The sequence below is a fragment of the Saccostrea cucullata genome, unplaced genomic scaffold (genome assembly GCF_032062105.1).
Source record: "Saccostrea cucullata isolate Sc308-1 unplaced genomic scaffold, CSIRO_AGI_Scuc_v1 ctg15915, whole genome shotgun sequence".
NCBI lineage: Eukaryota > Metazoa > Mollusca > Bivalvia > Ostreida > Ostreidae > Saccostrea > Saccostrea cuccullata.
Genome location: NW_026941461.1, coordinates 1 through 13,383, shown reverse-complemented (window position 1 = coordinate 13,383; position 13,383 = coordinate 1). Strand labels below are relative to the sequence as shown.

The 13,383-nt window shown below is 34.4% G+C and overlaps 1 protein-coding gene across 1 annotated transcript; it reads right to left on the bottom strand.

Annotated features, from left to right (window-relative positions):
- Positions 1 to 4,611: 4,611 nt before the first annotated feature.
- On the bottom strand, positions 4,612 to 8,962 carry LOC134257863 (uncharacterized). Its single transcript, XM_062740444.1, has 2 exons — positions 8,311 to 8,962; positions 4,612 to 5,063 (listed from the first exon to the last, which is right to left on the bottom strand). The coding sequence occupies exons 1-2, from the start codon at positions 8,930 to 8,932 to the stop codon at positions 4,612 to 4,614; spliced, it is 1,074 nt and encodes a 357-aa protein (XP_062596428.1). The 5' UTR covers positions 8,933 to 8,962.
- Between the last annotated feature and the right edge of the window lie 4,421 nt (positions 8,963 to 13,383).

The window sequence follows — 13,383 nt, the reverse complement described above, 5'->3', positions numbered from 1 at the left end:
TAAATCTTTGATGCTTTATATCTCAAAAGGAAGAAATATTTTATAAGCAATAAAAAAAGTTTCAAAATAATGTTCTAAACAATATGCAACCTTTCATTTTTTGCTAAACGTCCCCATTAAGGAGTTGAAGGGTTGGCCCCTAAAAATTTCTTTTTCTAATATCTCAAAAACGAAAAAGAATTTCTGAACAATTGTTGACAACAAAATGTTCAAAATCTTAAGATTTTTAAAATGATATAAAAAAAGGGGGGCCTTTCCCTAAAATTAGGGGCCTTTGGGGGCAAAATGCCGATTTTTTAAAGATTTAATGTTCAATGTCTTTTTACAGATTGTGGTAAATCATTATTTTAGAATGAAAATCGCAATCAAAATTTTATTTTATCTCATCAAGAATTGGACGGAAGACCCACTCGTTGCTCCAACGAGACTCATCTAGTTATTATTATTATGGTTTTGGGTCAGTCTCTTTTTTTTAAAGTCTAGTAGCCTGGGAGTGGGATAGTGATATTATGATGATCTGACCAGTAAAAAGCCTGAGTGAGCAGTGAAAAGAACTTTTTTCAGCCTGGGCCTAAAATGTTTTCACATTTGTGCTTCATTACATACATTTTCTAAATTCAAAAATGTTTGTTTATTAACCTTATAGGGTCAATTGTGTTATTTTTGTCATACCTGGAGATGGCTGTTCAAAATGTACTCTACAGCTGTACCTGCAATAAAAACAAAAAAGAAAATTACTTTTCATTTAACACATTAAATAATCAAACAATATGTAAATTAAATACATGTATTCTTACAAACAAAAATGCAAAACATCAATGTAAATTATCTTTAGCAATATCTTTTCATTGCACAGATTGATGCACGCATGCATGTAATTTATTATACCCCCCGCTTGAAAAGCGGCAGGGTATATTATTATACCCCCTGCTTGAAAAGCGGGAGGGTATATTAAGTAATCGGTATGTCTGTCCGTCTGTTATGCTTTGGTGTACCCATCTCTTAACCGCTAATTCCTCTAATACCACTGAGTGATATTTGATGACTTTCACAGAATCTATATTACACATTGCAATTGTGCATCTTCTTTTTTACTTTTTGATCCACCACAATTTGGGGTTTCCCATAGCAAAACATGGACACAGTCATTATATTCATATGAGAATTAGCGATGAGTATCATTTAGTGTCAGAGCTCATTGCTCACAGTACCTCTAGTTTTGTAATATTTATACTACATGTTTTCCAGCTACTTTTAATGGGCAATACTTTAAAAGGGAAAATAGTGGTACACATAGAAATATTCAAAATTTTCATAAACTGCTTATGTGATTGCTTGACTGTATGTTTTTTAGAATGTCCCTTTTGAAAATTTTTCACTCATATGGAGATGCCACCACTTGCCGGTGGAGGGCTAAAAATTTTTGGGGTGAGGGCCTTTGAGCAGGGAGGAATTTTTTTTTGTGCCAGCCCTACAGCGACACGGGGCCTCGGTTTATACGGTCTCATCCAAGGACCGGTCTCCATGTCCGACAGTGGGATTCGAATTAGCGATATGTAAGGATTGACTCCTTACTTCCCGACTTAGACAGACGCTCTAATCACTGCGCCCGTGGGCGACAACTGCTTTGTGAAGTTTCATACCTGATATATACACAAGTATGTCAATGTGAGAACTGCATTGACATCATGATGAGCTGATCATAAATTCTATGATATTAAATTAGAAAAGTAACAACCATATTTTGATCAGTAGGCTCTAGTGAAAACTGCATGATTGATATAAACAGCTGACACTATTAAAACTGCAAACAAATGTAAACAAACCTTTAATCCTTTATCCAGGTACACATGTATATGTGTAGGGGGAATTCGGAAGGACTTCTTGTGCATACAACACAGTACGGATAGAATTAAATTTTAGTCTCTTTATTTGAAAAAAACACATATGGTTCTCACAAATCACTGGGTATTGATAAGTAAGAATAATGACTTTTATACGCTCCTGCATATGCATGCATAGAACTACCTTACAAGTAGGAACGAACTATAGCACACCTGCATTTTCTCTTCAATTTTAGACATGCTATTAACAGCATTTGACAAACATGCCCTAAAATATTTAGCCATTTTGTGCTAGAGGTAATCGAAAAAATAAATGAAATTTACTTACGAGTGTTTTTGTTCACTAAATCAATATATGTGGGCTAATCTTGACCATCACAACTACTCCCTTCCACGTGGAAACATGTTTACAAAATCGAGAGGTGCTGTTTTGACACTTTAAAGTGCAATAGCACTTGACAGAATAAAAACGCAAACCCACTTTTACTTTTCAGGTAAAGAAACGTTTGTTTTTCAACTTTTTGCAATTTACAAATCTTATTAATCGAGATAACATAAAGTTTTACCTCTTTTTTTATGTTGAATTTCTCTCTCGATTTTCACCTGTAGCATGTTGGTTGTAAATTCCCCCGCGAGGAAAGCTGTTTGAGTTTACGGATTTTGTTCATATTTTATTACGTTTATCTCCAATTCTTCCGATTTATGCTAATGAGGTTAGGAGGGTGCGTAAAAATAACAATGAATTCAGATCACTACTTGTGTCTGCGTAAAATAAAGCAATCAAACGTTGCTAACAGTTCAATATAAGTTCAGGTAAATAATAACCTATCTAAACTCATTTGAACCTTGTTGCGTGAGTGTCATGACATTTTTTTTTTTTCTGTCTTAGCAGAACCTTTCTAGGTGGAACTGCAGACGTCTGATCGTTAGAGTCCGAGGAGGTCGTATATAAAGCAGTTACACTCTTCATGGCGTCTTATACATGACGATTTGGCACCATAAAGTCGGAAAGCGTCGGATTCGGTTAACTATTACACACATCCAGGAATTCCCAAGTTTTTTTATCTTTTACCGCTTAGTATGAACAATAGAGTGTAACTGTAAGGTTTTACCCTAATTATCAGTGATTGGATTTATTATTTATCTGAATTACCAGAGGTAAGCCATTCAATACTATATATTTGCATTTATGGATAATTAATGGATTATTTATTCCTCAAAGCGTGGAGGAAATTCGGAACGAGGTGAATAATTTGCACCTAGCTCATTTCAAATTTCAAATAACATTGATCAATATTAACATGCAAGTCAATGAATATCAATATATATTATTCATTCAATCATTCATCGAATCATTATTTTGATGACTCATATTACAAGAAAAATTTTTTTAGTTATTCATTACCATATATAGTGGAGAATGCAAAATAACGTAACTTTACTATGCATCAGATTAAAAAAAATAGAGCGTTAAACCCAAAACCTCTTTATTAGTCTAGTATACAAAAAAATCAATTCATGAAAAAATAAAGTCTGAAACACAGGGTCTTGACTCAATCTGAGCAAAATTGAGTATATAGTATAATAGGGGAAAAGGGACCTAACACGCCGCCATTAATTTCTGGGTGCCTCGCTTCAAACTCTCAAAACTTTCATTTTTAGTCAAAAAATCCATAAAATGCTTTGCCAGTCGAAAGGCAGAATGTTATCCTTAATTGTCATAGATAAATCGTTAATCTTACTTCATTAAAACTTAAAAAAAAATATCCGAACTTCCGAGAATTGGGTCGCCGTCGTTAACCTCGCACCATTTTTGCATGCAATTTTCGTTCATTACCTTGATTTTCACACACTTGTCATCCGTTGCACTTTATCTTAGAGTAGCGTTTCATAATATAACTCCTTCTGGAACCCTCACAATATTTGAATGACTGTTAATCGTCCGTCTCGAGAGATCACATCCATTTTCACCACCGATTAGCCTAAGAGGTCAATTGGGTCAGCCATATTTGAAAGATTTTGACGTCCCACACTTAATGACTGGAGTTTAAAAGGTGAAAGACGATTAACAACGAATATAATTGCAATAAAATTTTTATAAGCGATATTTATTCAGTAATTACGAAACTTTCCAAGTAATATTGTCCAATCGTCTTTCACCTTTTAAACCCCAGTCATTAAGTGCGGGACGTCAAAATCTTTCAAATATGGCTGACCCAATTGACCTCTTAGGCTAAATCGGTGGTGAAAATGGATGTGATCTCTCGAGATGGAACTATTAACAGTCATTCAAATATTGTGAGGGTGTCCAGAAGGAGTTATATTATGAAACGCTACTCTAAGATAAAGTGCAACGGATGACAAGTGCGTGAAAATCAAGGTAATGAACGAAAATTGCATGCAAAAATGGTGCGAGGTTATGCCTTACGGTGACCCAATTCTCGGAGTTCGGATATTTTTTTTAAGTTTTAATGAAGTAAGATTAACGATTTATTTATGACAAATTAAGGATAACATTCTGCCTTTTGACATGGCAAAACATTTTATGGATTTTTTGACTAAAAATAAAAGTTTTGAGAGTTTGAAGCGAGGCACCCAGAAATTAATGGGGCGTGTTAGGTCCCTTTTCCCCTATTATACTATATACTCAATTTTGCTCAGATTGAGTCAAGACCCTGTGGTCTGAAAGTCACATTGGATGATACTGACGAAATGGTTTTTCTAAAGTTAATCGGTTTTGATTTCCTAATGATATTTAATCTTACACTTAAAATAGTTTCCAGCCTGCAAATGAAGATCTTCCTGCAGTAGTACTATAAATAGCTCCACTATTCCACGAAGCATGTGTCCTCACGTAAACATCGTCTCCTTTATCGACGTGCGCCACAACAATACCTGTTCCTCCAACATCTGAATCCGAGGCAACATGTGAGTAAATTATACCCAGTTCATCCGTATTCACCATCAACTGTGTTGAATGATGATTATTATCACCAATTCTGATCGTCCAAGTAAACACATAAACCCCGCTTTCCGGCACCATGAATACCCCCGTGGTGGAGTGATACCCATTTCCAAAGTTGGTTTTAACGACATCAAAGGACAAGGGATGCTGAATTGTTACTGTTGGTGTGTTTTTCGACATATAGGCGTAGAAGGCAATGGGATTACTCATGTAAGAAGGATATGGTGTTGTTGTTACAGGGGAAAGCAATCGCTCTGAAATAATTAAACAATAAGCTTGATTGTAATTTTAAAACTAAAATCTACAAAAGTTTCTGATGTAGAGCAAATTATATTAAGGAGGTGCATATAATAAATTTATTGGAATTTAAATTTTATTTCCAGGAATATTGTATAATTGATATTGCGGAACTCGATACATAGATACGCAAAAAACTATTACAATCACAATTGGTTTTAACAAATCACTTTCTTACAAATTTTGAAGAGGAAAAAGTCTCATATCCATTCTTTTGTAATGTTTTAAAACACAAAAGTGTTCTGTTTAACGAGGCCGAGTCTAATTCGAGTGCCCCTCTTGGCCCCTTTTTTGGGTGCTCAGCCCCTTTTTTCAGGATCTTAACTTAAAGCTTTTAAGATTTTGAACATTTTGAGTTCAATAACTGTTCAGAAATTCTTTTTCGTTTTAGGGCTATAAGCAAAAGAAATATTTAGGGGCCAACCCTTCAACTCCTTAATGGGGACGTTTAGCAAAAAATTAAAGGTTGCATATTGTTCAGAACATAATTTTGAATATCTTTTGTTCAATATTGCTTATCAAAATATTTCTCCCTTTCGAGATATAAAGCATCAAAGATTTTGCATTCTAGCCCCTTTTGGCCCCCTAATTATGTACCACACGACATAACAATCATAACATATAGTTGTAGATGGTTGAGATGAACATCTTTGCTTCAGTAATGTATAACAAAATATTAAATGATAAAGAGTTATCGACTGAAGATTTTTGGCCCCTCTTGGCCCCTAATTCGAGTGCCCAGCCCCTTTTTCGGGATCTCCTCTTAAAGCTCTTAAGATTTTGAACATTTTGTGTTCAACAACTGTTCAGAAATTCTTTTTCGTTTTTGAGCTATTAGCAAAAGAAATATTTAGGGGCCAACCCTTCAACTCTTTAATGGGGACGTTTAGCAAAAAAAAAGGTTGCATTTTATTCAGAACATTATTTTGAACATCTTTTCTTCAATATTGCTTATCAAAATATTTCTCCCTTTCGAGATATAAAGCGGTAAGGATTTAGCATTCTGACCCCTTGTGGCCCCTAATTATGTTTCATATGACATAAAAATCATTATATATAGTTGTAGATTGTTGAGATTAACATTTTTGATTCAATAATGTATAACAAAATATTGACTTTAAAAGAGTTATTAAATAAAAACTGTTGGCCCCTTTCAGTCCTTAATCTGATGAGTCAGCACATTTTTCTTGATATCATATTACAGATCTTTATATTTTGCTCAAATGTTGTTCAGTATGTTCTAACAAAATAATTATATTTTAAAAGATATGATGCAAAATGTCTCAAGAAATCACTCATAAAACGTATCCTAAATTTTGACCCCTAGCGAGCTTCCATACTAGGCATTTCCAGAAAATATCCTGACCCAGGTGCAACATGGCAACATGTCCTCTATCATCACTGAAAATTTCAGCTTTCTAGCTTGAGCCGTTTTTGAGTTCCATCACAGACAAGAAGGTCCTCTAAATTTCGATCAAAGGGCGATAACTTCCGACCGGAAGTGAATTTCAAAAAAAAAAATTGCCGCAATTAACTTCAGATGACAAAGCATCGACCGTGAAAATTTGAAGCAAATCGAACGAGCCATCAACGAGAAATCGCTTGCACAAATTTTGTAAGAAGAAAAAAGAATAAAAAGAAAAAAGGTAAAAAAGAAACCGAAGAATAATAGAAGGGTCTTCCGCTGAAGATGGAAGACCCTAAAAAGAAAGTTAAAGTGGCTCTAACAACGTCACTGTTTTCGGATTTTGTAAGCAATACATGACGCTGAAAAATGACGCTTGTATGTTCAAGACTTCCATGGATATTATACTAAAAACTCATGACAGAAACTTGCCAAGAAACATACTAGCAATCTAAAAATTGCTATTTTTACCAAAAAATTGTAGGCGCCGATCATTCATCTGCAAAGATATGTATTTATACCTTAATATGGCAATTTTAGAGGAATTGAGCTTCGAAAAAATAGACTTAGTAATTACTTCCTACCTAGACCAACCTAGATGGTGAACATTTTTGAAATTTCACAATTTGGTGACTTTTTACATTAACTTTTATCTACTTGAATGAAAAAGAAATCCCTAGGGCGGGAATAGAAAAATAAGGAAAATATGTGTATAATTTGGCAATTTTCCAATTCCCATAGGGTCCAATAGTAAAATTTAACAACTTTTCGAGATTCCCCCCCGAAGAAATCGGAGTGGTAAACATTCGAATTTTTAATCCTTAAATAATAAATATAACAGTAAAAATTGTGTTATCAATTTTTTCTAAATTTAGGTACAGAAAAAAGATGATTATTTAAAATTTAAATGTAGCTTAGTTCTATGTAGGGTTCTTTCCCGATGGGCGGAGTATACAGAAAGATTGAATAATGTACAGTTAGCCCAAGCTTTTAATTAAAGAAATGACACCTTACTACCAACTTGAAATTTTTCAAGGTAAAATAGTCTTTTATTCTTTTTTATATTATTTTTCAGTAATAATCATAAGGTGCATATTCCATTATACTGTTACATTCATTTATGTGCTTTTCAACAATCTGTCAGAAATCCCATGAGTACTAGTTACGCCAGTTATTAGCAGACCTATTTTTGTATTCATATGAAGCAGAATTTATTCAAAGCCTTATACTCGAAAAAAAAAGAAAGAAAACACTTGTTGTCACATTTCAATATTTTGACATTTCAACGACGCATTATCAATTAGCAATGCTATTTTCATTCATAAGACGAAAGTGAGCTTTAGAAAGAAGATACCACAGTGTCCGACTCATATGATTCATATCTAATATTTTCCTAGAAACAAAAACGTTATTGGTAACTTAGCAAACAAAATTAATGATAAAGGAGTTGACGCAATATAACAAAGTTAACTTATTATACTGCAACATATCCTTATCATCTGCAAATGGGGTTTTATCTTTCAATTTATTCGAAATTCAAGACAATGCTCTACACCAGAACAATTTCTAAAACTCGATTTATGTTTATTCAATCTAATCTAATTGTGAGGTCATTATGTACACACTAAACTGGTTCGGATTTTCTCGTTATTTTCCGTCAAGCAGGGAGTATATGACGGATTTGACCTGTAGGTCGGGACGCTCAGTAATCTATGGTACCAGATCCCATCAAGGAATTATGTACCGTTCTACCGTTAATTCATCAGAATTGATGGAATGTTAAAATGATAATCCCTTACTTTTGTTGATATTTGCTACAGAAGGACTGTTTTTCTCCTTAATCCTTTGGATTTTGGATATTCCAGTTTCATTAGGTAGGGATGCATCAGATTCCTTAATTTCTATGCCTTTAGGTATCATTTCTTCATTTTGAATTGTTTGAATATTGATTTCATTTTCTGAAATGTGCTTTCTTAAATATGAAATGATTTTTTCCTGTTCATCAAGTCTTGCTTCAAGATTGTGAATATGTTGGATATCGTTTTCCTGAACTTTGAAAAGCTTGGATAATTCACGAACTGTTCTCTCTAAAGCTTGAATTCGATCATCACAGGTTTTAAGTTTTGAATCGTTCGTGCCTTTGCCTGGTATGTGTAATTCAGTTTCCTGAATACGTGGCTTATCTGTTCTGCTGAAGTCTGGATGTGGAATATCTGATTTTAACTCCAAATTCACTGATTGAAATTCTCCGTGCACTGAATTCTGCTGTTCTTTTCCAATAGTCCTCTCCAACTGGGCCACTCTATTCGCTAACATACGGAGTTCATCAGTATATTCAAAAGCAAAACAGATTTGCTGATAGAACAGAAGACTTAGTAATATCAACATTTCCAGATCTTCTCTACGACTGATAAGAGGCATGAAATGTCCAAAGATTTATAAGTGACTCTTATCTTAAGCTTGATTGCCTTAACCTCTGCACTTTGAAACACGTCTTTACCACATAGTTTATTCGTGACAACGTACTGTTTCTTCTAAAAACAAAAAAAATTGACCTTTTTATTACAAGTGTTGATGTACGTTGAACAATGACCTCGTCCGAATTTTCTATTTGTCATTTAGTCAAATGCTGACTGACGTTTTTATTCATTCTGTAGCTTATTGATAATTTATTTTTTATACACTGAATTGACGACGGGTTTTTCCGTTACTTCCTGCTCATTACAATTAGCACACAGCGGGTGTGACAGATAAGCAATGGATGCTCACTCATCCTGGCACCTTGTCCTGTTTCTGATGTTCTAAAGGTCCGTGATTGCTCTGCAAATATTATATAAATTGTGCCTGTTTTAGAGGATAACATTTGAAATTGACACCCGAAGGAAAACCATTGTCAGCGGAGGTTGACAATGGTTTTCCGAGGGGTCTCAATTTCAAATGTTACCCTCCAAAACAGGCACCATTTATTTTATTATACTGAATGTCTTATTGATTTAGGACGTCAGCAAAAAAAACCGTCGATCGTCTTTACGTTCATGTATAGAAAGCTTTCACACTCACCGGTTCACTAATCTCCTTATTGTTTGTTTGATACTCGAATTAGAGTCATTTATCATATAAAGTTTCCTTATTTCTGGCTCGCAAGCATGTTTCCTACACTCGCAGGCAACTATCGTCTGTCGTTTGTTGTTTTCAAGTTAGCTATATCGGACGCAAGCTTTTCTTGACGTCAAGTTAATTCCGGTTCTTTCAAACGCGCAACTGACGTTTTGAGGATTCTACGCTGAACCGTACATGCATAATTTCCACGCATGTGGCATTACCGTTGTGTTACCCGTTGTCACGTGTGTTGCTAAGGCTCAGGATAAACCAATCAGATTTTAGTATTTAACATGAAACTATAATAATATGAATTGTTTCATGGACTTTTGATCTGAAATTATGTTTGTTATCTCCATATATTTCATGCAAACCATAGCTGGCGTCGATAAACGTAAATACCAATTGAGTTTTTCCATCCCTGTGTAAAAGATTGACCTAAATGGTGGAGAATGCATAGGTTAGTGGTTTAATTTTTTATGCAAACGAATGACTATTTTCTTTTAAAAAATAGTTTTTTTTTCAAAAATTAAAGATCGTATGATAAAACAACAGTAAAAATATTTTAATGCATTTATTGCTTATCTGTTTAATTCTTTTCCTAGAAGAAGTCAATGTACACTAACTATAATCGATTTCTTAATTACATAAAAATCCTCGCAAATATATAGACCGTTCAAGGTAGCCTAGTGGTAGAACGTTCGCTTCGTGATCGGGAGGCCCGGGTTCGATGCTCGTTCCCGGCGTCGCGTCAAACCTAAGACGGGAAAATAGGTAGCGACTGTTCCTTCGCCAAGCGCTCGGCATCTGAAGTGAAAGTCACGGGTATTTCGGATATGACCTTAAAAACGTAGGTCCCGTGTCACGATAGGCGCTGGCACGATGAAGATCCCTCACTGCTCAATGGCCCTGAGCGCCGAGTATAGGTCTAAATTTGAAACCCTTCACCGGCCTACGGTGACGTCTCAATATGAGTGAAAAATTCTCGAGAGGGACGTTAAACAATATACAGTCAATCGCAAAAATATGCATTTATTGGACAAAAGTCTATCAATCTCTTATCTTTAACTCTTACAAAAATAATAGCTGTTGCAAAGGCGAATCACTAAAAGTACTACGTTATCATCATTGTATCGTCCACAGAACTTACAAAATGGCGACGTTAAACGAGATGGCTGATACCCCTTTTTTCATCAACTTGACTGTCAATAATTTAACTCGTTTAAGAAATTGTTCATAATTAGAGCATGCTGTTGCCTGTCGAATTAACTCCGTATGCAAGTGATGAAAGTTTATTGCTGCCATGGTAGGAAAGTTAAATATGGAAAAGTTAAAGTCATCAAGTTTAAAGAGCTTGGTTGTTAGATTAAACATATACTTTTTTACAATTCCAAACATAACACATTTGGTCGCTTATACAATTTTAACCTTTATTTTCTCATTAGAAGAAAAGAATGTCGCTAACATAATCTGATAGACTCTATTCTTTTTTTTTAAATTTTCTACTTGGTAAATTATCCTTTGGTGTAAAACAAGATATAAACAATTTATAAAATAATAGTAATTAGACAGAGATATTTCGATTTAGCAATGTTTGATTCTTGGGAAAAAAACTCCTTTAGCATTTCAGATTTTAGAATAAAAATATTCACTCAAATTTATTTTACTTGAAAGGTTTAGGGAAGATAACAGCTATTTAAGTGCCATCAATATTTCCTATATGTTTCCTTTTTCTGAATAGTTACCGGTTCTTGACCACTTTCAATTGCTTTCTGACTAATACATGCCACAAAACACTTCCTGATAGTCTTGTAGTCGATGTGTATTAAATTGGTGACAATTGATGAAGCTTGATGGCAGATATATTGCTCTTGAAAAACCTCTGTAGAATTTTCATACAACCGTTTTGTCCATTCTCAGGGCGATCAGGATCCAGCAATGGTGGGAAGACTATCAGTATCTTGTTGTTCTCACACCTCCTGTCCGGTCTTTTTGTCATCATTGGAATCAATGCAGTGGAACAGGCGTATTCAGACAGAGCTAAAACAAGGGCGTGGGTCGCAATGATGCTATCTGTTTTTCTTGGATTGATATCTCTGATTATTCTCATCGTGTCTGGTTGCAGAAGAAGACTAACCACCCAAGGACACCTTCAACACAAACTTGCCGATCCATCTCTGAAACTTAGAATAATTTTCCTCTGGATCTTTGGACTAGGAGTTATGGTACATGTTTCCATCTACGCTGCTATTTATATAGAATGCATCGTTTTGTTTTCCTTAAGAACAGCTGAAATGATTCTTTCAATGATAAGTAATGCGATTCTATTGCTATTTCTTCTGATTGAGTTGAGTTTTATATCATATCACAAAAACAAAACGTTTACAAGAAACTTAGTTGTGAACATTTCAAGTATTTTTATTCTTGTAGCAAACTTCGTCATCTGGTTCAATATAGTTATTAGCAATATTTCTGTTTTTCAACTTGGAAACAACACTGTCCCTAGATATAGCAATGAGTCTTATTGTTTTCGAACATCCGGCATACAACATGGATTAGCAGAGCAGTTATCACCTATATTATTACCAATGAGAATGGAGTTTTGTATTCTTGGCTCAAGTTTTATTATTTCATTTTTGGGTTTGCCATTTGACAGTGCAACGAATGACTCTAATTGTCAAAGAAATCAAAATTTAAAAGAAACCATAAATTATACATTAGATCTTCACGAAAGAAAACTGCATCTAATGGGACGAAATATTTGTGTAGCAATATCGGACTTTGAGAGATTTAAAACAAGGTTTTGATGATCCATTTAAAAACTACTGGATTGGTAACATCTTCGTGTCATTTAAGAATATTCAGAATAGAAATTTTCTCCGCAAGCACTTTCTAACGTGATCTAAAGTTAAGCGTAAATAATTGTGACGTGATATTTTAACAAGATTATAGATTTTCTCATTTTATTAGCTTTTTGAAAGTATAAAAATAGAATTGACATAAATAAAATTGACAAAAGTTAAAGATCATTTACTTTTGAATGTGCAATTGCGAGAGAAATGGTAATGCATCATTTTGCAAAAGAAATGGGAAATCGTATAGTTAAAATGCGAGACTGCGAAGAAGGGGGTTACATGTAAAGTAATACGAGCTGCAATTTTAAAAATCTTTTTTGCTATATTGTTATTAACTATTTCAATGAAAGAAGGAAGGGCGTTTAAAAATTGACATTGTGTATATTCCCACGAAAGAACTAAGTTAAAGCTATAGATTGAAAAAATCTATTCCATTAGTGTCGTCCGGCATAATATTGATTAAGCTTATTAGTCCCCTACCAATGAAACCAGGGAGACTATAGGTTTCCTCTGTATCTGTCCGTCCGTAGGTCCGTCCGATCGTCTATCCGTCCGTCTGTCTGTCCTATGTCTGTGTGTCTGTCCTACTTGGTTTTCCTAACTTTTTTCTAAACGCTTGCAGATATTGAACTGATTTTTAGTTTGTGAGTGTATCTTGATTAGTTACAGATCAAGTTTGAATGCCGTTCAGCTTCAATATTTTTTTACGGAATTAAGAACTTTTCAATTTGTCAAGGTTTTCATTTTTTCTAAACGCTCTCAGATATGGAAGCTGATTTATAGCATGAGACTTTACCTTGATTAGTTATAGATCAAGTTTGCATTTCGTTCTGCTTCATTGATGTTTGAAGGAATTATGGCATATTAAATTTTTTTATTATTGGGTTCATAATTGGGCTCGTGAGGCAATAAATTAAG